We start from the raw sequence: 26,652 nt of genomic DNA, 5'->3' as shown, positions 1-26,652 counted from the left end.
TTCCATTAAACGCGCCTTCACTGCGTCATGACGAGAGACGGTTAAATTTTGTATTTAAATGTCCAACCGCAAGCAGTCTAAAGTATCTGACGTGTTTGTAAATACCGAGGTCGCCAGCTCTTTCCCGCCAAAATTCACGGTCTTTAATATTCCTACGCATATAGGCGACGCTACCAGATTTTAAACAAGATTTAGGCTAGTGTTTTGATATTCTATGTTGATGAATAACTAATTTTTATATAAAGTTTTTATTTCTTGAGATAAGAATACACCAAAGAGTGTTTTACTTAAGGAAAATCCAGTAATTTTCTTTGTTGAATTACAGCGCGGAGGGGCATTAGTACACATCGGTCGTGGTTTCCCGCCACACGCCAACCCAGAGCTCATTCAAGTAGCCACACTCCTTAGGAGTTGGAGTGTCTATGACTAAATTGTGATAGCTTCAACATGAGTGAAACAGAAACCCAAACCGGAATAAGACGAAGGTTTCAAGACCTTTCACTTGATCTGAACTTAGACCAAATTACTGCAGACGAGGCATATAGCAACTATGAAAGTGTTCAGTTGAAATACACGTTAGAGGTAAGTATTGAATGTTGTAGCCAATGCACTTGTTCGCGGAGTAATTGTAGTTCCTCCAGCATCATCATAAGGAAATTCAATATATTCACACAATAAGTACGTTGTGCCTGGAAAAGCTGAAAATAAAAATCCTGTCATATACCAAAAGTGTATATTTTTACCAGGAGGATCCTGTACGTGCACAAAAATTTAGACAACCGTTTTGGCAGTGTGGATACTGCTTATTTGACAGTGTAGATGTAGATAATTCTGAACAATTAGTAGAACGGTAGCATATTTAAAAAAAAACTATTTGGAATTGACTACGAGAAACTAATGTGGGTGGGGGTGAATTTGATGATGGAGTACCCATTACATCTGGCTGGCATCAATGTCTTGGCACCAGTTTTTTTAATCCATGAATCAAGTTCTATTAGCCAATGCTAAAAGGGTTATGATATGAAATATTAACCCGGTTTTGAATGTAGGAAGATGTTTTGGAGAAATTAATTTGATTAATACATTGACTTAAATGTTATTGTAGCTGTTATTAATGTGTACTGTAACTATATGCTGTATTTTGTATTAACTAGTTTCTTAAAGAGGCAAGCACAAATGCATGATATAAGCTCTTCATTACTCATGAAAACAGTTAATAGTGTTATTTTTAGGCATTCCTGCATATTTCATTATTTTGCAAATATCTGGAAGGATATGAAAAAGTATTGCGAGGGAGTTAGATTCCAGAATTGCACAAATGCGACTATTTAACATGAAATTTACATTGTCAGACCTTTCTGTGAAGGGGTTTTTCCCTCTTGTTAGGGAGGTAGCCAAGCCAAAAGGCCCCAATCCACTCCCATCCTTTCCGCCCCTTTCCCCCCTCTCATTTTAGGTCCTTGTGGGTGACATCACCCCTCTACCCCTCCCAGTGCCCTGGGACAAAAGCAATGCAGCAAGGCCACTTCATTAATTGGTGACCAGTTGTGGAGAAAAAGAGGACCGAAAAATCCCTTTGGAGTGCATCCAACTGTTGTCAAACCTAACCATTCCATAAAGAAAATAGATCTTTGAAATAAAAAAACAAAGAACTGAGAAATGTTTGCTTGATACTGGAATAATATTGAGGAATTTTACTATGCTAATTTGGCAGCATTTTATGAACTGTAATTGGGTTTGTAATGCATGGGTAGTTTGCACTGATTGTTTTGACTGGATGTTTGTGGAGTTGGGGGTTTCAAACTAAACTGAGATGTAGTTTAACATGTGAGGCAACATCTTTGGTAGCAGTTTCATGCCATTACCTAACCTAACTTGTCCACTACGAATGGCGTGACTCATTTCTTTTCCGCGTTACCAGTTACGGTTTCAATTCATCTTCCAACTTTAATACCCTACTAGCCCATTAAAGCTGTATCTTTCCGAGGGTGGGTGGGGTAATTTAATTAAAAATCTGCCTTATTACCACCTTTGTTTTGTGGTTTGTATTTGTCATTTGATGGATTAGTAAGATGTACTATCTCCCACAGTGGTGTAGTTCCAAGAATTGTAATGGCAGGGGATGCAGGCCCATACAGTCAGCAGCATCAGAATTAGCGCACATAATTTTCAAACCCCGTCACGTCACATTCGTGCACCACAGAACAAGAGTAGACTTCATTTTGGGTACTCTCCAACTTGAGTGTTTGGTGTAGTGCCCCTTATTCTATAAGCAATACCTGAGGCAACAGGGACCGGAAGGGACGAGTTTTTAGAGGATGGATGAGTTTGCATGCAACATGCAAGGGAAGGCGTGTCCGCTGTAACAAAGGGTCCTTGTACGGGAAACGTCACTGCTGGTCAGGGCATGCCATGATACTATGGTACCTTGCACAGTGCTATTACTCTATGCTAAAGCACAACCACAGGATGGAGAGAAGTTAGCCAGATGTTTTGAAGGGTGGCAGCAAGTTTATTGTGCCTGGCTGTAGTAATAAATTTTCTTTGGGGTGCGCAGTATTTATACCCAAGTTCGTCATGAAGGTAACATTGCACAGTACTCGGAGACACATTGGCCATCAGTGGAGGGTTCTTGTTTTCTAATTTTTTTTAGAAGAAATGTGAGATTCCCTATCAACTTTACACTGCAGGACCTTCAAGGCCCTTAGGTGTAGTCTTAAGACTCCTGGCATTTTTCTTGGGAGCTCTGGCCACCTCTGCACATAATGCTGTGAAATGCTGGTGATGCTTGAAATTTCTGTTAAACTTTGATTCCTCTCCAAGGGCTGCAGTGCTTGCCAGTTGGACCTTACTTGTATTCTTTTTCAATCCTATTGTTCAATGATGAACACAATAGTGGGGTCACATGAAGAACACAATAGGTTTGGTTAAATGAGGGTTATGCTTATTGTCATCCACTTGTACAACCAAAGAATTATAAACACAGGATGGCCCATGTGAAGAATTGTCACCCTGTCAAAGTCTGGGGTGACAATTCTTCATGTGATTCCAATAGTGCAAAAGGGGTAAGGAAGAAAAACGTGATTTGCAGAGAAGAGCAAAACACATCTGTCCAATACAAAGGCCAGTGGTGACTGATCTACTCAAGACTGTGACATCATCAGTCTAGCCTGTACCTACCTCAGGCACACCAATTTTCCAGACATATTTGAACCATTGTTTTTGGGGGTTGTCTCGTTCTCATCATCAGAATGGGCATAGGGCATGATGTCCCAATTCTGGAGTGCTTACTGTAGGGCACTTGTTCATCTATGCCCAATATATCTTTATCTCCACTTTTCACATAAGGAGAGCTAATGTTTGGTGGCAGTTCCATTATTACTACAACATGGTAATGTTCCACAAATATCTGTTCAGAATAGGGCTTCCAGTTAGTAAACATCAGCAGTCATTGTTGTCTTGCTACGTCTCTCAGTAGGTCAGATAGTTTCACCTTATTTGATTTTTTGGGTTCCCCCTGATGTTTTAAGTGATCAAGGATACGAGGATATTCCAGTTCCTCTCAGCTGTTTCCTGCAGTTTCAGTAGTCTTTGCTTTTATGATTTCCCCTGCCATACTGCAGCACATTAACTTCGCAAGTAGAATTTGTTGCCAATCCAGTTTTTGCTAATAAATTTGTTGGGAATATTGAAATTTATCATTCTTGTTTGTTGTATTTTGCACATTATGCTGCTGGTGTGAAATATGTCTGGATTACCTTAGATTAGCTGGAATGTGCATATGCTCTCACATACACACGCAGCTCTGATAGTTTTATATGATAAATGTTGGTGAGTTTCTTTCCTATGTTTCCTGTAGGATTGTTAGCTGTAGTTACTCTCCTCTCCCATAACAGTACATTGTTCCTGGTACTGGTACTTTTCAGATGTCATTGAGCAACTGCTGTGTTTAGGTTGTTGTTATATTGGATTTATATTTCCAAGTTGTTCTTTACCAGATTACATCTTCAAGTGGTTCTGATGATGGATACCTGCACGTGGAGATCCAATGAATTAAATGTCAGAGAATTATCTCTGCTAATCATCAAAACCCACACATTTGCCCTTATCTGAAGGTGGACGGACCCTGACACTTTAACAAGTCTAGGCTTGGGAAATCCATCCACTGTAACTAGATTTCCTTTACTCTATCACCCAAGGAGAGTTTGGAACCAGGGACATGCAAGGTTTTCCCAACGCAGATGAGTTAATTTATTCCCAGGGAGGTTCATAGGAGGGCTGGTGTACCATTAGTAGCCCTGATGGGGCTGCAAGTTTCCAGTCATTGAAACTGGGATATTTATTATCAATGAATTATATTGGATGAATGTAGGGTGTCATGGTTGATGTTTAATGTATTAATGCAGTGTTTCCCAACCTTTTTGAAATGATTACCCCAAAATTCGATTTCGCAGTTATCAATTACCCCCATTGAACATATACCCGGTAATATATATATATTTTTTTTCTGTCACCTGATGAATTGCATGGGCTATATAGACCGTTATTGGCTGTATATATTTAAGGATCCAACACAGATGCAAACTTTATCACTTATGTATATCAACATGTATATGTAATTGGAGAGAGTTAAACTGACTTGGTCAGGCTGCCTCTTCTCACACAGAACATCCATTACCCCAAAAAATATGGGTCCATTACCCCGCTGGGGTAATTTACCCCGGGGTTGGGAAACACTATATTAATGGATGGGTGGTTAGGGAGGTAAATGCAAGAGGCTGAAGTTGCGAGGGGTGTGAGAGATGAACCAATTGTTTGTGACACTAACTAGGTGCTTCTGAGCAGATGCAGGATCAGATGAGTTTGAAAAAGGTATGTGAAAAGAGTACATGTGGATAAAGTAAGGTGATGAGATGTATAAAGTGGAAGTGTGGTGGCAGGTTGGGAGTGGATGTTAAAGGTGAGTGGCTGGGGAAGTGGAGAGTGTTTAGGGCTGCGTGTGGACGTGAACAAATGGATGTGAAACGTGAACTGTAGAACAAAAGATGTAAAAAAACAGGGGAGAGATGTCATAGTTTGGGACTTACTATGTCCCAGGTTTGAAGTAGTGATAGCTAGAAAAATCCTGTGATTGTCAGTTCTGTAAAAAGGTGGAGGAAATGTGGTCAGTTCAGATGTCATTGGCTCAGTCTGAAGACAATATCAGCTTCTTGGGGCTGTACCTCAAGATGGAAGTGAAAATATTGACAAGTTTGAAGATCAGAACCTGACATCTATTTTACAGGACAATTTTATGCAGGTGCTCGTTCTTGTATTGAAGTTTATATTTTGAGAATTACTGTTAGTTGTTCATAATTGGTTATGGGAGGTGCTGATATGCTCCAGAAGGCCATAATACTAATTATATGTAAATAAATACTTTTACAGGGACAACTAAAAACATGTCTATAACAAGCATTAATCATAGTATACAAATAAAACTTCACTCCCATTATAATGTTCCCAGTAATCAAGACAACAAACATGGGAAACCATGCTGTATGAATTGCAAAAAACAGCTGGATGAACTCCCATAGAATATTACACTCAGAAACCAAAGTCATCCCCATGTGAAAAAAAGTTCATTGCAAGAACCTGCCTTATATGTAGTTGTTTCCTGAGAGTGCAGTATCCAAAACATCATGCTGCACACGACAAAAGTGTATGTGTAAATCTAGGTGTGGTTTCCCAAATGGGATGCAAGGAAACATTGAAATGTATGTAGGAACCACTGCACATGTTGGATAGCAATCAGCCTGTCACATTTTGTTGTTTCTCTAATTGGACAACTGTAGCTTCACAGCAACTTGCAAAAATCTTTTGTTCCCTTGCAGATTGTTGTAGTAAGAAACATTGGGCTGGTGTCTTGTGTGTAGAGGCACATAAAATGATATTGGGGGGGGCGATAGGTTACATTGATTACAACCCATATATTTCATTGGATTTGAATCCTTTGAATACCCATTTGTAGATTTACATGCACCTGTTTGCAGCCGTGTGCTTGTGCACCTGTGCAGTCTCTAGGCGTCAGTTTTTGGGTGCTAATATTTTCACAAGTTTCGTAGGATTATATATATATTTTGTGTGTATAATGTGTATATATATGTATGAGGGAGTATCAAAACAAAAATCCAATATAAGATAATTAAGAGGTCCTTATGTTATAACATTTATACATAAAACCTTTTCCCAACAGGGGGATCCATTACCATGGCTTGTATGTTCATTATATGCTGCATGCAGACGGCGGTCAGTACCAACAGTAGGTGGAAGGCCTGGCAACATGATACAGGGTAACTGTGTCTCCCTCACTCGTATGTTGCGACATTGTAGTCTACCGTAAGTATTAAGTAATGATGCCTTTTTATAGTAGTGAGTTGCAGAAAAATTGTGAAATGAAATGTTGGTGTGAAACTACAACTAATTGTAATGGGTATAATCTATCTCTATGCTAATGGCTTCTTTCCCCCATACAAGTGAGGTAGCCATTTCACTCCCATGTTCCTTATTTCCCTCTCGTCTTACTAAAAAGTATAAATACTCTGGAGTAATAGATAATGAATTTGGTCTTGCAGATTAACAGAATTTATTCAAAAGATGAAGTGTTGGCTTGCAATGTCTCACTTTGATGAAGCCTTTTGTCAACGGGTAGAGCTATTGGAGCGAAACTTTGCCGTCTCCAACAACATCTTTAAGAAGTACAAACCAATATTCCTGGACATATTCTGTGATCCAGCAGATGACCTTCCTCGACAACCCAAATCCAGAAAACAGAGAAGACCTCCTTGTAATGCCACAGAGCTCTTTCATTTCTGTTGGACTTTGTACATTTTAATTAAAGGTACTATTCCTTCTCCTGTCAGTGAGCTTTTCTAGTTTTTATTTTGTTTAGAAAATGACAAGTTTAAAGATAAACCTGATTGATATTAATTAAGATCTTGTCCACATAATCCTTTCATTTACTACAATTAAACCTGCAGGGAATGGCAGTTGGAAGGATTGCCTCCATTTATGTGTATTAATATGAATTTGTATAGTTTAGATATTATTTGTTCTTTAATGTTTACCTTTCTTGCAGGGAAATACCCAAGTATTCCACAAGATTTGGTTAGTTGCTACTGTCTTCTTCTAGCTTCTATCGATCTAATATTTGCCAATGTCATTCTTTCCAATCGGAAGGAACTTCTCAATAAAGACTGCCCAGGTATGTGTCTCATTTCAGTCATTAATGTGATCTTTTTGGAAAAACAAAAAAAAAATTCTCCTCTTCCTCTGCCCCCCCCCCCTCCTCTTATCTTAGCTCCTCATGGATGACAGCAAAACAGAACATCCACAGCAAGGCCGCTTAACTAAATTGGCGATCCCACCCTCTGTCCCCTCGTATTGACTAATCGAGAATGGAGAGAAATGCCTTCGGGTTTTGTAAAAATATTCGCACCTAACCCCCTCCCCATACCTTCTGTACATCACAGTATCGTCTATACATGGCCATCCTCCACTCACCTCTATCTCCTGCCCTCTTCCTTCCTTACTCAAAGCCTCTTTCACTCCAACCATCCATCTCAACTTTGGTCATCCCCGCATGTTCACTCTATCCACCTCTACCTTCCACACCTTTTTTTTAATTTTTTTTTATTATTAAACTTTATTCTCTTGTTCTTTCTGTTTATCCAAAACACCCCAATGCTCTTTCATCAACCCTATCTGCCATTTCCTCCACCTTGTTTCACACTATTTCATCTCATACACATTTACACTTTTTCCAAAAATTGGAGCTGATTTAAAGCCAGTTGTTTTCTTTTTTTTAAGGTGTGCCAAGTGGCCTATTAGAGAGTGATAGTTCTTCTGATCTCAGTTCCGAGCTTCCGTCTGTGATGGATTACATGTGTGAAAAGTTTGAGGGTGTCCTGGTGGATACTAAAGTTGTTAGAGAGTATTATTGGAAGCCAAACATACGTGATCTCATCGAGAAGAAGGTTTGTAATTTGAGCTAGTTTCTTGTTTTAATTTTATTTTATTTTTCAACTTTATTTGATACTATGATATTTCAAATTAAATTAATATTTCAGATTCTTAAAGGGGGAGCAGAGGGTACAGGCCTCATAGAACAAACAAATTTTGACCATAACGTGAAAGAAGTACGAAATGCCTACGAAGAATATCTTCTCAGTTTTGGGGAATTTGACGAACGGATGTTTTTGAATGAAGATGACGTAACAAGAGGAGGACCCTCTCCGACACAGACTCACACTTCTGCTCATTTTGATTCACCCGTAGAGCTTGGAAATCCAAGACAAGCTCGTAGAAATCTAGGACAAGTATGTTGATGCTCTGAACATGAGGTGGCATGAGTGATTCTACAAATAGTGTTATCAAATGTACAATGGAGTGTTTACAGTCTTTGGATGGTGATCATTATTTGGATCAACATGAGTGATTCCGAACGTAAATAGTGTTATCAAATGTACTACGGAGTGTTTACTTTACAGTCTTTTGATGGTGATCATCATTTGGTTCAACAAACCCCAATCACTGGTAGACGATTAACCATAGACCGTCCTTTGAGCGGTAACACCCCCTTGTCAGTCGTCACCACGGGTCTTCGAATGCTCTATGCTCTCCTGGCTGGTAGAAAGAACAATCCCAGTGATGAACTCCTCAATATGTTCAAGTGAGTTATGTTTATATTGGGCATTGATAGTGCATACATATACCAACAACTGCCTTCACTTCATCTTTATTTCTCCTCCATTTTCCTCACTCATCACGGTCATTTTCTTAGCACTTCCCACTGCAATTATCTTTCCCTTCACATTTAGAAACTCCCTAAAATACTCTCCCCATCTTCCTCTTAATGCCTTCTCTTCCATTATCATCTCACCATCTGCACCTTTTACCTTTTCTTCTCTACTTGATTCGCCTCCTGTTCCTCTCTTAATATCTATCCAAAACGTCTTTTTATTACTTTCAAATTTTTGTCATACTCTTACCCCATCTCACATCTGCTCTCCTCTTTGCCTCCTTTACCTTGTGCTTTACTTCTCTTCTCTTTATACCTCTCATGTGACTCCCTTGTCCTATTTTGTAACCAATCTGTGAAAGCTTGCTTCTTCTCTTCTACAACCTTCTTTGTTTCCTCATCCCACCACTCACTACCCTTCCTTCTATTTCCTCCTGTCCTTCTTGTTCCACACACCATCTTTGCACACTTTGTGACTTCCTCCTTGAACCATACCCATTCCTCCTCCATTCCTAGTTCTACACTATCCTTCACTCCCTCCCACTCCTCTCTCAGCTTCTTATACTCCTTCTTTTCCTTCTCATTTAAAGAGTTCACTCTAAGCACCTCCCTACCTTTTGTCCTTTTCCTCTTTCTACATCTATCCTCCACTCTCATTGATGGTAATTGAAGAATTTGTAGACTATGTTATTGATACTATATTTGTCCTCTTGCCAATACAGTCCTTTCTTGCAGTGCTTTGAAGACTAATCCCAAAGAACAAATCCAAAATTTAATTGCTGAGCTCAGTGAAGACTTCTGTCAGTTGTATACAAAAGCAACGGAAGATTTCACGGGCCCAAGTATGAAGTTTGCTCGTATGAGGCTACAGATGGGGCAAATGTTGTATTATACTTTTCTAGAACACATACTAGTAGACGAGAAGAAAAGAGGAGTAGATTTAGAGGTAAGATTAGTACAAGAGAGGTGGGGTAGACAAACTGTGCTGCTTTTATGATTCTTCTGGTAACACTTGATTAAAATCTTGTAATGTTATTTCATGTTATGCTATAATGTCACTATACATTGTTGAAAAAAAGCATGCAGCTTAATTTAATCTTTCTGCTTTTGTTCCAGGCCATATGTAAGGAAGAACTGTTTCACAGAACTCTCTTCACATGTTGCTTAGAAATAGTTCTTAAGTCCTATAATGATCCAAGACGATTTCCATGGTCCTTACAGGTATGGTTTTTCTTGATAGATTGCTTTTTCTTTTGAGTATAGTAAGGCTAGTGATGTAGTTTGGGAAGGTATGCAATAGGAGAAAATTTAAGTTAAATGTGGATAAAAGTAAGTGGGAGGATAGAGTAAGACTTCAATATTTTCATCTGTTTACAACCACTCATTCACTCCCGTCCTTTGCATTCTCGTCCTTGCCCAACAGATGTTCCTCGTGCATCCAGTGCTCCATTTCCCCCCATCCCTCTACATTATTTTGTCTTCCTTTTCAGTTCATGACATCCAGTTCTGCTTTCCATGTACTCTTTGCAAGTCACTCTCTTCACCTATCTACATGTCCATACCATCTGAGCATTCTTTGATCTGCTCCATGTGACACCTCTGTCCACCCTCATTCTCTGCCTCACCGTGCTTCTCATATTAGTACTGGATGTGACATGAAAAGACAGGATTGTGACACAAGTTTGTATTGGGGCAAGAGTACACACATATACCAAAGGCTTCTTCCCCCTTACAAGGGAGGTAGCCAAAAAACAAAGGCATAAAAAAAATTCTCACCCATTCCATCCTCACACACTTCCCCCATCCACCCCCTTCCCTCCCACTTTTTTTTGGCTGCTCCTGGGTGACGGGTCATCCCTGCATCTCACCCACTCCTCTGGGTCAGGAGCAGTGCTGCAAGACACAGCTCATCCACAGCAAGCCTGCTTCATTAAATCAGCAACCCCCTCTCCGTCCCCTCATGCAGAAATGGAGAAGATGGGAGAGATCCCTTTGAGTTGCGTCAATTTATTTTTCATACACCCACTCCTCCCGCACACATCACAGCATTTATCAATTAGTATACAAGTACAGTACTACCTCTCATTAACGGACTAAAAGGGGGGTAACAGTGTCTGTTGATATGAATAAGCCGTTGATTTGGAGTGGTTTTTGGGTGGCATAGTGATTGCATGCACTAGACAACAGCACCAAAAACACCACAAACGCAGCTAATTAACGTCCGTGAATGAGAGGTCTCACTGTATTGGTTTTACACAGTTGTGAAACACAGAGGGATGAGTTTTGGAATATTTGAGAGGGATAATGCATGTGTGCATTTCTTGTTTGATTTTGTGGGATGCAATTGTGTGATGGATCTGTGGGCTTGAGATCTTGTATGTTGTGTTGAGAAAAATTTTAACCTACCATTTCATATTATAGGTTGGAAAGGTGGATCCCTATCACTTCATAAGAATAATTGAGCCTGTGATACGATCTGAAAAACAGTCAGATAACCAGTTATCTAGAGAGCCTGTCAAGCATCTTAAAGGGGTAAGTAATGTTATGGTGCTCTTGAATTTTATTTTTATATGGTTTATTACCTTTTTAAGAATATGTGGACTTGCCAATGTTAATTGTGATTTATTTCATCTTAGATTGAGGAACAGATATTGGATTCCCTGGCCTGGAGAGGGAACTCTTCATTGTGGCATAGTTTCAAGAAAGATAATCAGGGAGTACCTCCCTGCCAAGACGTCAATTTTTCAGATCAGCTGGAGTCTGATATGAACCCGGCAACCCCTGCTTGCCGCATGTCTCCCGCATCGAAATGCCTAGTCAGTGATAGATCTACACCAAGTTGTAAGTTTCATTCCTTGGGAGGTTGTTTTCATGTTGAATGTCATTGCAACTGGAGCTCTTCATTAAAAAGTGCTGGATTTTATGCATCCCGGTCTGTCCATTGGACCAGTTTCTGCTAATAAGAGCCACACTATTTGTTTTGCCTATAAGTTTCAATGGAGAGGTTTTGTCTTATTGTCTGAAAGGAATGAGTGTATTGTAGTGAAGGTTAGGTGCTATGTATTGGTTGCACAGTAGTGGGGGCTATCCATGAGGGACTGAGATGGATTGGTGAATTGGCATTTTAGTACAAGTGTAGATATCATTGGCCCAACTTTCTATAATTGGAAACCAACATCTCTACAATGGTTGGCAAGAGTTCTTGGTGCCTCTCATAGATCTTTCCATGGAAGAGAATCAGACTTGTGTGTTATGTTAGTTTGGGACTTGTGTTATCACAGCTCAACTTGTGAAATATGGAGGAAATGCATTCAAAATTGATAAAGGTCTTAGCCAGGGTCAGGGAGTAGTGAACCCCCAACCCCTTGGGGCTTCACCTCAAGGAACATTTTACTATGAAAGCTGCCTCACAGCATTAAGCCTTGTATGGCTTTGACTTGGCCACTCGTATAATGGAAATGATAAGGCTGTTTCAAAACTTGAGGCATGATGTTTTTGATTGAGGGTGAATCACTTGCTTTCTTTCAGTGTCTGATAAAAGGTTCACTTTGTTTTACAGGGGTTTAAGATCATTGTTGGGCAATGAAGTAGCCTTTGAGTCTTTACCCCTTTCTAATGGCAAAAGGGTAATTGATCATACACATGCATATGTATACCAAAAGATATTTTATCATTATAAGGCAGGGGTGACCTAGCCAAGGCATATACCCACCATGACAAATCCATCCCATCTGTGTGAGCTCCTTTAGATGAAGAGTCATCTTTGTCCCCTGCCCATCATTCAGTTTAGAAGCAATGTAGCAAGGCATGGCACTTCCACCGTTTCATTATATGTTAGCCCTCCCCCCAATCCACTCAAGAAAATACAGTGCAGGAATCTTACAAGCTGCATCAATTTCTGTCCCATTCACAGTTCTCTACTCACACGTATCTCTTCCCCTCTATTTGCTCAACTGACATTCCCATTGTAATCAAGGCCACCAGCAAGCCATCTATCCATCCACCCATCCCATTCTTGGTTATTCCCTTAAATTTATCCCATCCACCTCATGTTCCTCTCTTTGCTAGTCATATATACATACATGTACCAAGGGCTTATAACCACCCTTACAAGTGAGGGCCTCAAGTAGAAAAAAGAGAAGGCTGGGAGAAATCCCTTTGGGCTGCATCAAAATATTCACCCATTGCATCGCAGCAGCATCCATACACAACCATTCTCCACTCACCCCTATCTTCTGTCGTCTCCCTTTCTTGTCAGATATTCCCCTCTTTCCCAATGCCCACTTACCCCTTCCACATATCTTGTCCTTGGTCAGCCCTTTATCTTCACTCCACCTCTGCCTTCCACACCACTTTTACTAATCTTATTCTTTCCACATGTCCAAACTATCCCAATACTCTTTCATCAACCCTATCTCAGGCATTTCATCTCAAACATATTTTAACTTTCTCTTTCTCTCTTCCTCTCTTATGTTCCATGTCTCTGCCCCATACAGTGTTGTTGGCACAATCGCCCTCTCATACAATCTCCTCTTAGCATCCATTCCCAAATATCTTTTTCTCATTGCACTTCTTAATTCTCCAAAGTCATTGCTTGCTTCTCTCGAGTCTACATTCTACCTCCACCTCCACTCATCCCTTTCCCACAACATTTGCCCCCAAGTATCCCTTAATACTCACTTCCAGTCTGCTGTCACTCTCTCCCCTTGTACATCTCATCACCTTACTTTTACTCACATTTCTCTTCAACTTCCTTCTTGTGCACACCTTCCCAGACTCCGTCACTTCCTTAATTCCTCCTCTAATCCTGCTGCAAGCAATGTGTCGTCAGCAAACAAGTAATGGCTTATCTCCCATTTTTCCATATTTTCTTTAACCATATATATATGGGTGGGAGGGATTTCTGTCCCTTTTTCTTTTTGGCTACCCTCGTGTAAGGGGGGGAAATAGCCTTTGGTATATGTATGTATATATATATACATTTTTTTTCTTCTTTTTACAGATAATCAACAGTCGCCGATCTCCACCGTAGAACGTTTCCAGTCCCCATTAGGTCAATCTTTAACAAAAAAGAATTTGTTCCCCACTACAACATCTTCTAGCACTCCAGGCACGCCCTCTGTATCAACTGTGTCACGGCCACAAACGTTACAGACTCGTCTGGTTCCATCAAATCTTACACCAGGTTCTCAGTCTGCACCGAAATCTCCAAAGCTTGTACGTGCTCATTCATTATTTGTTTACTTCCTCTGTATTTCAATGATGTGCTTTCAAAGAAAACTTGTTAAAGACTTGCTGCTTCATTATTATCAAAATCCAACAATTGGCATTTTGTAACAATGCAATTGTTGGCTTGTTACAGATGAATGAAAGCGATACAGTCTTGTGCCAACTACAAAATGCAGCACAGGAGGTGGTTGAATCTTCCAACACAGGACCGATTAGTGAAGACAGTGGAAGTGCTACAGAGAAAAAGAAAGAAAAGCCACGTAGAAATGGTTCTCTTGCAATATTCTTCCGGAAGGTAAATATACCGACATTTTCGTTGTGAGAACAAGGTTTGCCCAGAAGTTGTTTAAGGGAGATATATTGCAATGTCCACTGTAGGTATTGATAGGTGGGGCAGTGTAAGATAGTGGTTGGTGTCTTGTGTGGCATCTGTGTTTAGGGCAGTTTGTTCTATGGTCAGACCAGGTGTTGTTTAGTGTTAGTGATATGATTTGTCATGCCAGTGGGTTCTTGCTTCTCGTATGGTAGAAATTTCTATGGCTAATTTCTGGACTGGTTTGATTTTATTCGGAATTCGGTTTTATAGTTTATAAGGTGTCTTCTCGTTGAATGTGAATCATGCCGTGCAAGTGTAGCCAAATGTATCAAAACAATTTGTAGACTGATGAGATTGGATGTGGTGAAAGGCAAGAGGGGAATGTCTGTTGAGTAAGAAAGTGAGAAGGCAGGAAATAGGTGTGGGGAGAGAATGGTTGTTTATGGATATTTGATTTGTGTATGACGTTTTGTTTTGTGGAAGAGGGGAATATCTGTTGAGGAAAGATGGGAGAGGACAGAAGACAGGGGTGAATGGGAAATGGTTGTATATGGATGATGATGTGATGCATGAGGTGGAATGGGTGGGGGGATGGGGGGTGAGGTAGTATGTGTGAGAAAACTTTGATGCGGCCTGAAGGGATTTCTCCCCATTTTCTCCTTTTCTGTATGAGGGGACGGAGAGGGGCAGTCGCCAATTTAATGAAGCAGCCTTGCTGTGGATATGCTGGGTCTTGCGACACTGCCTCTGACCCAAGGCAGTGGACAAGATGCAGGGATGACCCGTCATCCAGGAGGTGCCAAGATAAGAGAGAGGGTGGAGGGGAGTGGAGTATATTGGGGATGTAATGGTTTTTATGCCTTTGTTTTTTGCCTACCTCCCTTGTAAGGGGGGAAAAGCCTTTGGTACATGTATGTATGTATGTATGTATGTTTTGTATTGTTTTATTTGTTATTATTTTTTCAACAGTTCTACACCCTTGCAAACATGAGACTACGAGATCTATGTGAACGTCTTGACGTCACAGACAAAGAATTGCGCAGAAAAATCTGGACTTGCTTTGAGCATTCCATCATTCACTACACAGAATTAATGAGGGACCGTCATATGGACCAGATGATTATGTGTGCCATTTATATCATGTGTAAAGTGACACAGAATGATAAAATCTTCCAAGAGATCATGAAGCATTACAGAAACCAGCCCCAAGCAGCTTCACATGTCTACAGAAGTGTTCTAATCTCGAGAGATTCATCTTCACACTGTCAGGATCAGGCTGCTGGTTAGTGAGAGCTAAGGATTTTAAGTGAATTCTATATATTATTCTTGCAGTGAATTCCAAGAGCAACAAAATTATCGGAGAAAATGGTTTTTGCTCATTTTTCTTTCTTTTGAAGGTCCAGCCAGCAATACCTTACCTGCCACACCCAGCAAGATGACAGGAACCTCCACGAGCTTTGAGTTGGAGGAACGCGGTGATCTCATCAAGTTTTATAATCAAGTTTATGTGCAAAAGCTTAAAGCCTTTGCACTTAGATTTAGAACAGCACAAGAGGTATGTCTTCAAGCTGGTCATATTTTGTACAAAGATAAGGGAAAGATAGGTTTATTTTAGAATTACCCTCCTCTGCAGAGGTTGTGGGTAGTACTGGTTTGATCTTTTGCGGCCAGTTCAGAATAGATATTGAGGTTGGGAGGTACTTGAGGTGGGAAAGTCCTTTCATGGTTAGGATTTCAAATGGAATTCTTAAATAAAGTTAAGTTTGGTTACCTTTTAGGTTGGGCTTCTGTCAACTTTTTATATGACTTGGAAAAGGCATTCCCTGTCTGGAGTATTGGGTGTATGTTGTGGGGTTAAATGCTGATACTTTAGGGTCTATATGGGGTGCCTCTACAGACCAAAGCTTCACATCATTTTGTCTGTGATAGAGGAAATATCTATTCATAGAGAAATTATGCTACTTAATTATACTGTAACTGTCCCATTGTTATGCTGTTCCCCCACTCTTAATATTGTCTTATACCACTTCTCTGAATATTCATTTCCTTTTTTGTCAAACCTTGTGGTAGGAGAGAGAGAATACTGCCAGTGTGTTCCCACTTGAGTCATAACAGGTGACAAATAGGACGGGGATAGAACTAGGCATCCTTCTCTCTGTAGCCCCAAAGGGGATATAGAAAAAAGAAAGAAAGAAAAAGGGGGATGGGTGGGTGGGTCAGGGAGTTTTCCAACCTGAACCCTAAGGTTTGGGACTTTTAATGTGCATGGGTGTGGTACATACATTTACCAAAGGCTTTTTACCCCTTACAGGGGAGGGTAGCCAGGGATGTGGTACAGATGAGAGTAAAAGGGATGAGACAAGCGATATATAAAAAGTCAGAAGGGAGGGGTGAGTTTAAGTTTGGGAGTGAAGTTGGGAGGGTGTCAGGAGTGAGAGAACGAGGGAAAGAAGGGTGGCTATACTAGTAAGTGAAGAGATGGGTTAAGGATGTGGTGGAGTGGAAGGTTTCTTCAAGGTTAATGTGGATGAAAGTAAAACTGGGAAGGGGTGTGTGTGTCTTTGTAAGTGGTTATAGGCCCTAGTAGTGAGAAGAGTGTAGAAGAAGGGGGAGGCTTTTTGAACAGATTTAAATGAGTGCATAGAGGATTTAGGGAGAAATGTAAATGTAGTGATATTGAGAGATTTCGATACTAGGGTAGGGTACAAACCAATATAGGGAGTGGTCAGGAAGTGTGGAATGCCAGGGAAATATCGTATGGAGAGATGGTAGTGGAGATATCTAGGGAGTTGATGATAGCAAATACAGTATTTAGCCACTTCATTACGAGTCAAATTCTTGTGTGCAGCATTGGTTGCCATATGTACCATGAATCACACTGCTCATTCCGTTTTACTCTGAGTAATAATAAACACAGAAAATGTGAACAAACCAATTCACAGAATCCGGGGTAGCTTGTGTACAAGTACAAAAAATATGTATAATCAAGATGCCGATGCCAGCATCCTCGTGTACCCACTCATTCCATTCCCCCTCCCTCCCTCTCGTCCTGGCTCCACATGGATGAAGGGTCATCCCTGCATCTCATCCATTGCCCTGGCCTTAGCCTTGGAGCTTAGATAGAAACGACAAAAAAATGGGTGTGGCATTGGTTGGTGAAGGGTGGGTGTATACTTTGACTCTCCTAACCCCTTCAATTACAAGGAGAATAATTCCTTTCCATATGCTGTAAAATAAACTGATAATAATCTTAAAGAGTAATAATTTGTCTATCTTGTTTTGCAGGGTGATCTTCCTCCATTGTCACCACTACCAGTTGTGCGTCACACTCCATTGTCTCCACGGCGCCGTATTTCTAATGCCCATCCAGTCTATATTAACTCTCTTAGCCCAATGAAGGGCAGTACTGCACTATCTCCTCGGAAACCTCTTCCCTATGTATTCAACCGAAGTCCAGCAAAGGTAATTTAAGAATTGCACAGATTATGTATACTGATAAAAAAAAAAGTGATAGAGCAAAGACATTGTGATCATGGGAGATTTTAATTATAGAAACATTGAGTGGGAAATTTTAGATGATCAGGAAACGCAAAATTTCTTAGATGTGATCCTATGAGGGGAGAGAATACTCTGGACTTACTTTTAACTAATAATGAGCACCTAATGAGAGACGTAAAAGTGGGTGATAGTCTAGGCTCTAGCAAACATGAAGACACAAGATTTAATATGTGGGGAATGGAATGGGTGGGAGTGGTTTCTATGCCTTTTTCTTTTTTGCTACACCCTGTGTAAGGGGGGAAAAGCCTTTGGTATGTGTACGTATGAAAAAATGAACACATGAGTGATGTAATAGTGGGAAATAGTCAAGGCTCTAGCAAGCATGAAGACATAAGATTTAATATTATTTAGGAAGAATTAGATAGTACAAATGTATTGAACTTCAGTAGAACCAATTTTGATGAGACAGTATTTAAATAATTTGGTGATACATGGTCAGTGATGCTGTGATACATGGTCAGTCTGGATGTCATTAGTGTGGTCAGGAGTCGGGTCACGGAGTCAGACCTTGAATCAGGTCACTTACAAGCACAAGGTCAACAGCCCGTTCAGCAATTTGGATGAAATTTATAGTAACCAAACAGCCTTAATTCTAAATGCACAAAATAGATTTGTTCCCCTTAAGTCAATACGGAAGAATAGTAATACTCCCAAATGGATGATGGACAGGCTGAAATATGAGATTGGAAAGAAAAGAGAACTTTATGCAAGAATAAAAGAAATGGGGAAACACCTTAGGTCCAAATATAATGATATGGCAAGACTGGGAAACAGAACACATGCAGTATGATATGAAAGGTTGCCAGGCAAGCCAGATCCAACCCAAAGGGCTTCTTTCAGCTGTACAGAAAAAATAAGGAAAGGATAAGCACAACTAAAAACTACATGTCATGATAGAATCGGAGGAAAAATGAGTTGGGCATTTAACAAATATTTTCTGTTTACTGAGAGGTTAGATAAAATACTTGACTGATCCAATTTTCAATGAGGATAAAAGTAGACTATTGAATATCAGCAATAGGCACTGGTTTTGTGCCTATTGCTTGGGGGCAGGCAAACGTTCCTGTTTTCAAAAAGGCCAATCAGATTGACATCAATTATGGGTAAAATGCTTGAATCAATAATAATATTTTCTGAGAACGCATCGAGAGACATAATTTGATTCATGACTCACAGCATAGTTTCTCCAAGGGTACTCTTATCTTATAGAAGGCATCAGATAATAGTTGTTATTTACCTTGACTTTAGCAATGTGTTTGACAAGGTGCCCCACTTGAGATGACTAAATAAAATCAAAGCCCATAGCATAGGAGGAAAAGTGTTAGAATGAATTAGAGCTTGAATCAGTGACAAAGCAGCCGGTCACTATAAATGGTGTGAAATCCAGGTGGCAGGGGTGTGTTTCTAGTAGAGTTCCTCAGGCTCTGTTATGGGTCTCTTATTTTTTTTATTATAACTTGGACAGTGGGATCAGTAGTGAGGTTAGTAAGTTTTTTGCGGACAACACTAAAATACATACAGTGCTCGACAAGGAAGTATGAACGGTTAGCGAGAATGAACGAGTCAAATCAATAAACAAAAGCTCACTTCGTACCTCTAATACTTTGATGGGTGGCCTTTACGTGCAATGATCTCACGAAGTCCTCTTCCACTAAAACTTCCCCATACCATCTTCACTCTTCATGTGGTCATCCCTGTTCCTTAGTCAGAAACAAGTACAGCAAAACCCTGTACCACATCAGGGCCTGGCAACCACAACTGGCGAGTCTCCAATACAATACAATACAATAACCTATGCACTTACTACAAACTTTTGCCCCATTCTTTCTTGTTGAACAAATCCTTCAGTACCTTATGCCACTTTCATACCCCATTCATCCACTTCAACTATCCAGTCTGGTCCTGGTGTGGCAGCATCTTTGTCATGACACTACCCCGACCCCAAGAGTTAGGGGTCAACCAGCCACTGGCTCTCAGGCATGCACCGATCCCTGAGAGCTCCTTTGATTATCTGGGCGAGTATCACAACCCTTTTTTACAACAATGCACCTTTACATTTTTTCTGCACTGAGGGATGATTCTCCGGCAATCATCCCCCTTCTCCTACACTTGTCCAACATACTCCAAACCCATCATCCCAAGAATACAAAGGGCTCAGTTCAGTGCAACTCATGCAAAAACTTGGTCCACCTTACTTGCACTACACTTGTTGACATAAAACAATACACAAACATCGGGACTTGTTCCATTTGCCCCCACCATCCCACCACCGATATCCTTATCCACAGCCCCACACTTTCTCCCACACCTATGTTCCCAAACGCTCCTCTTCCTCCTTTTGCCCATTTCCTAATCCTTCCCCACCAGCACCAACCCAATACAGCAACCTAAAACACATACAGAACATACATCATCTCGCAACATAACATTGATGGCACAAACACTTCATCAAACAACATAATTGGTGCCATTGCACAAGAAACAAAACTACGACACAAACATCTGACACAACCAGACTGGCTGCAACAGCTGTGGACTTGTCACCGCCACATCTATCTTTCAGAACATACACCAATACAAGCATGAACACAAACACCAACACACAAAAAAGTGGGGTGTGATTGGGCATGCATATATCAATACACTTAATCATGAAACAAACAACAGAAAACTGTACAAGACACTCAACAGTATTACTCTTTCTAACAGTAACACAACACACTTTCACACAGCAATAACCCCGTCAATTTCCCCTCTGACAATAATCAAACACTTGTAATTCAATTTGCACAGCCAAGCCATTTCATCAATTGCCCTAATGACACAGACCCAGATAACACACTTTCATAGACAGCCAGATGAAACATATAATCCATAACCTCAGCCTGTGACACTTTAAACGACATCCATCTAAAACACATTGGACCACATGGTATACACACACACACACACACACACATTGCAAACCAGTTATTCACACTACTCTATACCAGACATCTGGAACCATTGGAAAATCATCACCACCCCCAAATCCAACAAAGACCCAATAGTTCCAGCATCACACTTCTCTGCACCCCCTCCAAACATCAGAGAATGCCTCATACTACAACTTCTCACACCACAAACCCCCCACTGCTGAATCACAACACATATTTAGACCACTACACTCAAAATACACTCTTCTGATAAACTTCACATAAATTTTTTTGATGGCATAAATTTAGACAAACCCCACTTAGAACACTTGTCATAACACATCAGAAAAGCTTTCAATACCATTCCCCATCACAATCTTACATATACTAACATTTTTCCCCCTTACATGGGAGGTAGCCATAACATAAAGGCATATAAACTATTTCCACCCATTCCATCCCCACACACTCCTCTTCCAATCACCCTCCTTCCTATCTTGGCCCCTCCCAGATGATGGGTCATCCCTGCAGTACAGCAAGACACAGCACATCCACAGCAAAGCTGCTTCATTTAATCAGTGATCCCCCCCCCCTCTTCATCCCCTCTTGCAGAAAAAAAGATCGGGAGAAATCCCTTTGGGCTGTGTCAAATTATCATCCACAAATACTCCATCACACCCCACCCATTCCCATGCATCACAATCATTCTTCCTTACTTCCTTCCTCAACAGACATTCCCCTCTTTCCCAATGCCCCTTTTACCCCATCCATCTATCTCGTCCTTGGTTGCCCCCTGATGTTCACTCCTTCGACACCTTTTAGTAATCTTTCTTCTCTTATTCTTTCCATGTGACCGAACCATTCCAATACTCTTTCATCAACCTCTTTTACTAATCTTTCTTCACTCGTTCTTTCCATGTGCCCAAACCATCCCAATACTCGTTCATCCAACCTATCTCCCAACTCCCTTTCCACCCCCATTCTCACCCTCGCCTCCTCGTTTCTCACTCTACCCAGTCTAGTGATCCCTATCATACTTCTCAGGCACCTCATCTCAAACACATTCAAATGCCTCCTCTTTTTCTGTTTTATGTACCATGTTTCTGCCCCATACAGTGCTGTTGGCACAATTACTTCCGCATAGAATCTCCCCTAGACATCCATTCCCAAATGTCTATCTCATTACACTAATTAATCCCCCAATACATTTACTTGCTTCTCTCAATCTACAATCTACCCCCCATTCCTCCCTTTCCCGCCACATTTGCATCTAAGTAACTATAACTAACCACTTTCTCCAGTCTCTCCCCGTTAATACTCAATTCCAATTTACTGCCACATTCTTCCCTTGTACATCTCATCAACTTACTATTACCCAGATTTATCCTCAACTCCCTTCTTTTGCACAACTTCCCAAACTGTCACTAACTTCCTTAATCCCTCCCCTGATCCTGCCACAAGCAGTGTCCTCAGGAAACAACAACTGGCTTATCTCCCACTTTTCTCAATTTTCTTGAACCCTCTCCAATTCCTGGCCCATTACCCTTGCATTCACCTCTCACACTGCCCCATCCATGTATAAATTGAACAGCCAAGGTGACATAACACATCCCTAGCAAAATCCTACCTTGACCTCAAAACATTCACTCTCTCCATTTCTGATTCTAACATAGGTTCTACTACTCTTGTAAAATCTATAATGCTTTTAACAGCTTTCCTCCTATCCCATATATCTGCAATACCTCCCACAGCATCTTCCTGTCTACCGTGTCATCAGCCTTTTCCAATTCCATAAAGGCCAAAAAAAAAAAACAGCTTTACCTTTTCCTAAAGCTCTCACATATTTGCCTTACCACAAAAATCTGTTCCACACAACCCCTACCTGTCCTAAACCCACAGTTCCTATACATGCACAATATAACCACACCCATCACCTCAGAAATACAAATTTCTTATACATATAACATAACAATCACAAGCACACACTGTAACGCAAAGAAGGGAGAAATACTACAATCGTACCTCAATACACTCAATACCTGATTATGACCCAGATGGACTAAAAATAGCCCCAACCAAATCTACTGCTACACTTTTTGCCAATTCAACAGTGGAACACAAATACATATCATGCCTCTATATCAACAATACACATACATACACCCAAGATTCTTGGCACACCTTACAATACATCCATCTCATTCAAACAACACAAAAACATAAGAACTAAATGCATACCTAGAATTAATACACTTCAAAGTCAAGGATCCTTGACATGAGAAGCACAAACACTTGCCACATCCACCACAAACACAGCATACTCTCTACATTACATAGCGGAACACCTACCCATGCCAAGAAACATCAAAACAACACCCAAATACTCTCTTCTCTTTCCACAACCACCAGCCTCCAGAAGCATATCCATATTCACATCACTGCTCCATCAACAAATTGAATGACAATACACTGCTGCATGCAAGACCCCCTGATATCAATCCCTGTGAACCCTCTCCCCTGTGAAGTCCTCCTGGCCAGACTGCAATAGTTACCATCCAGCCCTTCTAAGCTACCACAAGAGGCTGGATCATCACATTACACACAACTGTCCTGGATGTCAAGACATTATAGAAGACTGCATTGTACACATTCACACACACCAACAATACAATATACACTATTAAGGTTTCGAGGGGAAAACCTGGGGAAAACCAGGGAAACAGGACTGCTCAGCCATACAGTCTAGGGAGCGACAATTATCCAGTTTTTTGATAGTTTATCTTCATTTGTTCATTACATAGGCCAAATCTCTTTATATCCTCACTATACATCACTTGCACTGTTCATCTCTCCAACCCTAATTATACTTCCTAAACACTTCATCTACAGTGCCATGGGCAATCACTCCCTCATATAGTCTTTTCGTGATCATACCCAAATACCATTTCCCATGGCACTCTTCATTCCCTTATACTACTGTATATAGAGGAGTGGAAGGCAGAGGTGGAAGTAGTGAACATGAGGGGACAACCAAGGATGAGATGGATGTGTGGAGTAAAAGGGGCATTGGGAAAGAGGGGAATGCCTGTTGAGGAAGGACAGGAGAGGTCAGAAGATAGGGGTGAATGGAGAAGGGTTCTGACCAAGGGCAGTGGACAAGATGCAGGGATGACCCATCATCCAGGAGGTACCAAGATAAGAGGGAAGGAAGAGGGTAGAGGGGAGTGGAGTATGTAGAGGATGGAATGGGTGGGAGTGGTTTCTATGCCTTTGTTTTTAGCTACCTCCCATGAAAGGGGGTAAAAAAGCCTTTCATAGTGTGTGTGTGTACAGTGCTCGACAAGGAAGTACGAACGGTTTGCAAGAATGAGTGATGAGAATGAATGAGTCATAAATCAATAAACAAAAGCTCACTTCGTATCTCTAATACCTCTCACTACATCATTGCAGGCCTAACCATGGAGTAGATTATAGAGCATCATATCCAACTGAAGCAAGACTTTTCTTTGTTTCTTTGCTAGTAATGGAGATTTTTATCTATCTGTATACTAGCTTCTTGCCCCTTCTAAGAGAGGTAGAGAATGCTTTTACTTTTAAAACAAGTTTGTCTGTTGGTGGTTATTTGAGTAAACAAGAATTGTTGTATCAATTTTGATTAGAGACCAGGTCCCACAGTGGATTTCCTTGGATCCTCTTCAAGATTTGAAAATCTTTGGATGGATGTGTTATATTAGTAGAGAGTTTCTCTCACCACCTGAAAGTAGTGAGAGGAGCAGTTTTTTTTAGGGGTCTTGGGTCCTGTCTTGATACTTGAGTGCTACCTCATGGCCTGTGTCTCCAGATCGGTGTTTCCCAACCAGGGATGCTGGGAAGCAATGCATATGTTTTCCGTCGTCAGTCTAGTAATAAGATATTAGTTATTAGGGGGTGCTGGACTGTTTGGACCTGACTACAGGGGGTGCTAGGGGCGGAAAAGTTTGGGAAATGCTGCTGAAGATTGAGGGGAGTTAAGTTTTTTATATTACTGCCATTAATTGTGAAGGACCATCACTAACAGGTACTAGTCATTGGTCCCATAATGTAACTGTCCCATAGTGCACCAAAGTAAACAGTTTGCAGTTGCCAAATTATACTTAATATAGAAAACTGTATGGGGAAGAAATTGACTTGCCGAGTTATTTTTTTCACCTTTTCATTTCAGGACTTACGTGTGATAAATAATATGCTCAAAATGCAAGGTGTGAGTGGCAAGCGTCTCATGGGCGATGTAGATGGCCTGGGAGAACCAGACATGAAAAGACACGTTGGAGGAGTTGCTCGTCGGATACAGGGAGTTTTGGGTGACCAGCTTTCGGCAACGCCCACACCTGATTCGACAAGTGGACAAGACTCTTCTGGTGCTCAAGATGGACTGCCCCACACCAATGGTCATGATGCAGACACAGCTCAATCACATCCAGATGACTTCTAAGGAAGTTACGTAACTTTTAACAGACTTATGCGGGCATTGTATATGCAAGCTATAGTACGAGGAGGATGAAGTAGATTCTGGTTGCTATCAAATCAGTGCAGAAGGTATTCAAATTATTTGATTAATGCCTTAATACTTCATACCTTATTTTGCTATAGCTCCATGCACTTTAAAAATGTTCAAGTGCTTTTTATCAGAACTTGAAGATAGTTCTTGCCTGTATGGCATTAGATGCCTGTAAAGGCAGCGTAAAGACAGGCTAGGAAGCAGGCTGGGCTAGGTTTGTGGGTTCTACGCTGTTGTGGGTCATGCTTTGTACAAGACGAGGCTTTGCTATTTGTAGCTATAATGAAATGTTACAATTGGGCTAATTTAAATTTTAGGCAAGTCGAATTACTACTTGCAGCCTGGTCTGTTTCTGTGCACCGATTTCCGTCTAAAAGTAACCAAAGAACTTTGGTTGTAAGGGTGTGTAGGAGAGAACTGTTTCCCATTATAGAAAAAGAATATAAAAAAAAATTGAAGAAGAGGCAATATGTAAAGAATTGGAAATATATATTGGGAGGTTGAATTAGTCTTCCTAAGAGGCTGGTTCCTTCCTCGATCAGAATTTTGAGGACTCCTGTGTAGAGAGATGTAGGGTTTTATTTCTTTTGCTTATAAAATAACGTAAGGTTTATCGTTGCAACTTAAAAGTTTTAATTAATAACTGATCAGTTGTAAGTTTTTATTTCGAATTTATGACTCAGTTGTATAGTATTTTCATTTGGATAATGAAAGTGGAATATTGAAGCAACTGTTCTACCAGTACTAATTTACAAAGCCTTGTTAAGTAAAGCTGTGGTCCATCATGGAAATGCTTTATATACAAAATAATTTCTCCAGAACAAATTAAGATTTTTACTGGTACAGTAAAGTAATTTAAATAAAGTGAGACTTGTTATATAAATATATATATATATATAAAATACATGTCTTTTATTGAACCATTTGGATAAGTACTACTTTCAATCAATCCATTGCCCTGGGTTTTGTTGGAAATCCAGTTCCCAGATGGTAACATCCACTGGATCCTCTATGTCAATCGTGGTAAAGCTAGATTGGGGTAATGTAGGACAATATCTTTATACTATGGGCTTTCCCTTAGGTAGCCAATCAAGGCATGGAATGGGTGGGAATGATTTTATGCCTTTTCCTTTTTGGCTACCTCCCTTGTAAGGGGGAAAAAGCCTTGGTATATGTATGTATGAGGATAATTGAAAAATTCAAGAATTCCCATTGGGGCGTGTCAGAGTATCTGTGCACAACCATTCTCCAGTCACCTATATTCCCTGCCTACTCTCTTCCATGGCCAACAGACATTCTCCTCTTGCTGAAATGAACT

The 26,652-nt window shown here is 40.5% G+C and overlaps 1 protein-coding gene across 1 annotated transcript; it reads left to right on the top strand.

Moving 5' to 3' along the window:
- Window positions 1–347: 347 nt before the first annotated feature.
- Window positions 348–26,214, top strand: LOC143020686 (retinoblastoma-like protein 1). The gene is made up of 17 exons (XM_076177311.1): window positions 348–582; window positions 6,236–6,378; window positions 6,615–6,880; window positions 7,118–7,243; window positions 7,849–8,015; window positions 8,109–8,357; window positions 8,529–8,710; window positions 9,515–9,725; window positions 9,896–10,000; window positions 11,201–11,311; window positions 11,416–11,620; window positions 13,782–13,996; window positions 14,142–14,303; window positions 15,294–15,606; window positions 15,722–15,879; window positions 17,610–17,786; window positions 24,999–26,214. The coding sequence occupies exons 1-17, from the start codon at window positions 448–450 to the stop codon at window positions 25,266–25,268; spliced, it is 3,195 nt and encodes a 1,064-aa protein (XP_076033426.1). The 5' UTR covers window positions 348–447; the 3' UTR covers window positions 25,269–26,214.
- The last annotated feature ends 438 nt before the right edge of the window (window positions 26,215–26,652 follow it).

Source organism: Oratosquilla oratoria, chromosome 40, assembly GCF_046742065.1.
Source record: "Oratosquilla oratoria isolate Oo_2021 chromosome 40, ASM4674206v1, whole genome shotgun sequence".
Classification (NCBI taxonomy): domain Eukaryota; kingdom Metazoa; phylum Arthropoda; class Malacostraca; order Stomatopoda; family Squillidae; genus Oratosquilla; species Oratosquilla oratoria.
This window is presented reverse-complemented; position numbering and strand designations above follow the sequence as displayed.

What these genes read in the sequence shown, in the direction of transcription:
- LOC143020686 (XM_076177311.1), top strand. Translation starts at nt 448, where the DNA reads ATGAGTGAAACAGAAACCCAAACCGGAATAAGACGAAGGTTTCAAGAC. An exon ending in CTCGTAGAAATCTAGGACAA is followed by an intron (nt 8,358 to 8,528) that starts GTATGTTGATGC and finishes TTTACTTTACAG; the next exon opens with TCTTTTGATGGTGATCATCA. An exon ending in TTGCAATATTCTTCCGGAAG is followed by an intron (nt 14,304 to 15,293) that starts GTAAATATACCG and finishes TTTTTTCAACAG; the next exon opens with TTCTACACCCTTGCAAACAT.